The sequence below is a fragment of the Ipomoea nil genome, unplaced genomic scaffold (genome assembly GCF_001879475.1).
Source record: "Ipomoea nil cultivar Tokyo-kokei standard unplaced genomic scaffold, Asagao_1.1 scaffold3203, whole genome shotgun sequence".
NCBI lineage: Eukaryota > Viridiplantae > Streptophyta > Magnoliopsida > Solanales > Convolvulaceae > Ipomoea > Ipomoea nil.
In genome coordinates, this window is record NW_017619631.1 from 14,116 (window position 1) to 15,957 (window position 1,842).

General features: G+C 42.6%; 1 protein-coding gene across 1 annotated transcript; it reads left to right on the forward strand.

The window, feature by feature from the left end:
* Positions 1 to 1,008: 1,008 nt before the first annotated feature.
* LOC109168586 lies at positions 1,009 to 1,563 on the forward strand. Its single transcript, XM_019317642.1, has one exon. It carries the CDS (start codon positions 1,009 to 1,011, stop codon positions 1,561 to 1,563), a length of 555 nt encoding a protein of 184 aa, XP_019173187.1.
* Positions 1,564 to 1,842: the final 279 nt, after the last annotated feature.

Sequence of the window (1,842 nt, forward strand, 5' to 3'; positions counted from 1 at the left end):
ACGGTACTGAGTAAAGAATCGCGGAGGTTAATTCGAATAAAAAAAAAAGAATGTTAATAACTCCCACATGGAAATAATCACAGAGTCCAGATTTGCGGCCCCTTGTGGAGGATAGTGAGGAGAACGAAAATGGGAAGATAGAAAATGAGGAAAATGATAAAGGAATAAAGGAAAGTAGCGAGGCGAATGAGAAAGCAAATCGAAATGAGAATGGTAACGTGGAAAGCAACAAGACTGGAGGTGCAAGAGAGAACAAAAACGTGAGCATCAGCAAGACTGGTGGATCAAACAATAAAGAGAAAGGAAAAAGACCAGATGTGCAAATAACGGAGAAACAAATCCTTAATGAAGAAAGAACTGTCCCCAAACACATGCAGGGAAGAACGCAACCCAAAGTATGCAATCAGGGGAAGGCCAGCTCTTCCCGTGCCCAAACTAAACCAAATCGCGATGCTGCTGAGACAACTCACAATTGTTCGTGGGTCCAAGAACAACAAGCAGCCGACGAGTGTAACGGTGGAAAATGAAGAATTGGGAATGCAGGTCCAAGAACTCTTCACCAATGATCTTTTTGAACATCATAATGATCCACGTAATAAAGAAGATGATCTCATGGATGAAGGCCTTTGGCACGAGTGTGATGGTGAGGCGGAGAAAGCTAGCATCCCGGAAGGTGATGCTGTTTGAGTGTGTTTCATTTCTCATGTTTGCAGTGTTGCCTTTTCTATTTTTTTTTTTTGTTTCCATGATCGTTGTCTGGAATGCACAAGGGGCGGCCTCTAAAAAGTTCCTTAGAGCCGCCTGGTCCATGATTAGGAAATTTAAGCCGGTTTGTTTCTGTGTGCTCGAACCCAAGTCCTCGGGGGTTGGAGCTAATGAAATGTGTTACAAGCTTGGGTTTGATAGTTGGCTCAGAGTAGAAGCAATCGGTATGAGTGGTGGAATATGGGTTCTTTGGAATGACTCCTTTAGAGCCATCTTGATTAAAACGCACCCCAGTATGTTCTTATGGAGGTCAAAAGCATTAAGCATGTGAAATGGAATCTCGCGATTATTTACGTGATCCCAACCAAGGCCCTGAAACGTAGTCTTTGGAGGGATCTTGGCAAGGATGTTTGTAAAATCTCACAGCCTTGGTTAGCTATAGGGGATTTCAATTCGGTCCTAAGCAGCGATGAGGTTATCCAAACTACCTCGTTCAATGATCAAAGAAGTAGAGATTTTGTTGACTGGGTTAATCAGGAAAGCCTGATCGACATGAGATATAAAGGACCTACTTTTACGTGGAAAAGAGGAAATAACTCTAATACCTTCCGGGGCGCGAGACTGGACAGGGGATTATGTTCCGACGACTGGCTTGATATATATCCTAGTGCGACTATATCCCACCTCCCAAACATTTCGTCTAATCATAATCAAATATTGTTGGGGACTACCGATCAGAATGGAGCGAGGAACCAACGAAGGTTTCAATTCCAAGCATCCTGGACTGCTCGTAAGGATTTTATGAAAGTAATCAATAACGTGTGGAATAGCACCACGCTGGCTTTGGTGAAAAATTGAGTCAAACTAAAAATAAACTTGTGGACTGGAGCAAAACTGTAGTTGGTGATCTGACTAAAAGAAAGAGGAGGCTCGCAGCTAGGATCAATGTTGTTCAAAAAGCCATGTCAATCTACGCCAACAATGGTCTTATAAAGCTTTATGCCAAACTTAGACGGGAGCTCGAGGAAGTGCTATACCTAGAGGAGTTGAATTGGTTCCAAAGATCGAGAGAGGAGTGAATAGCTTCAGGAGATCGTAATACAAAGTATTATCATGCTATAAGTATAGTTAGACATG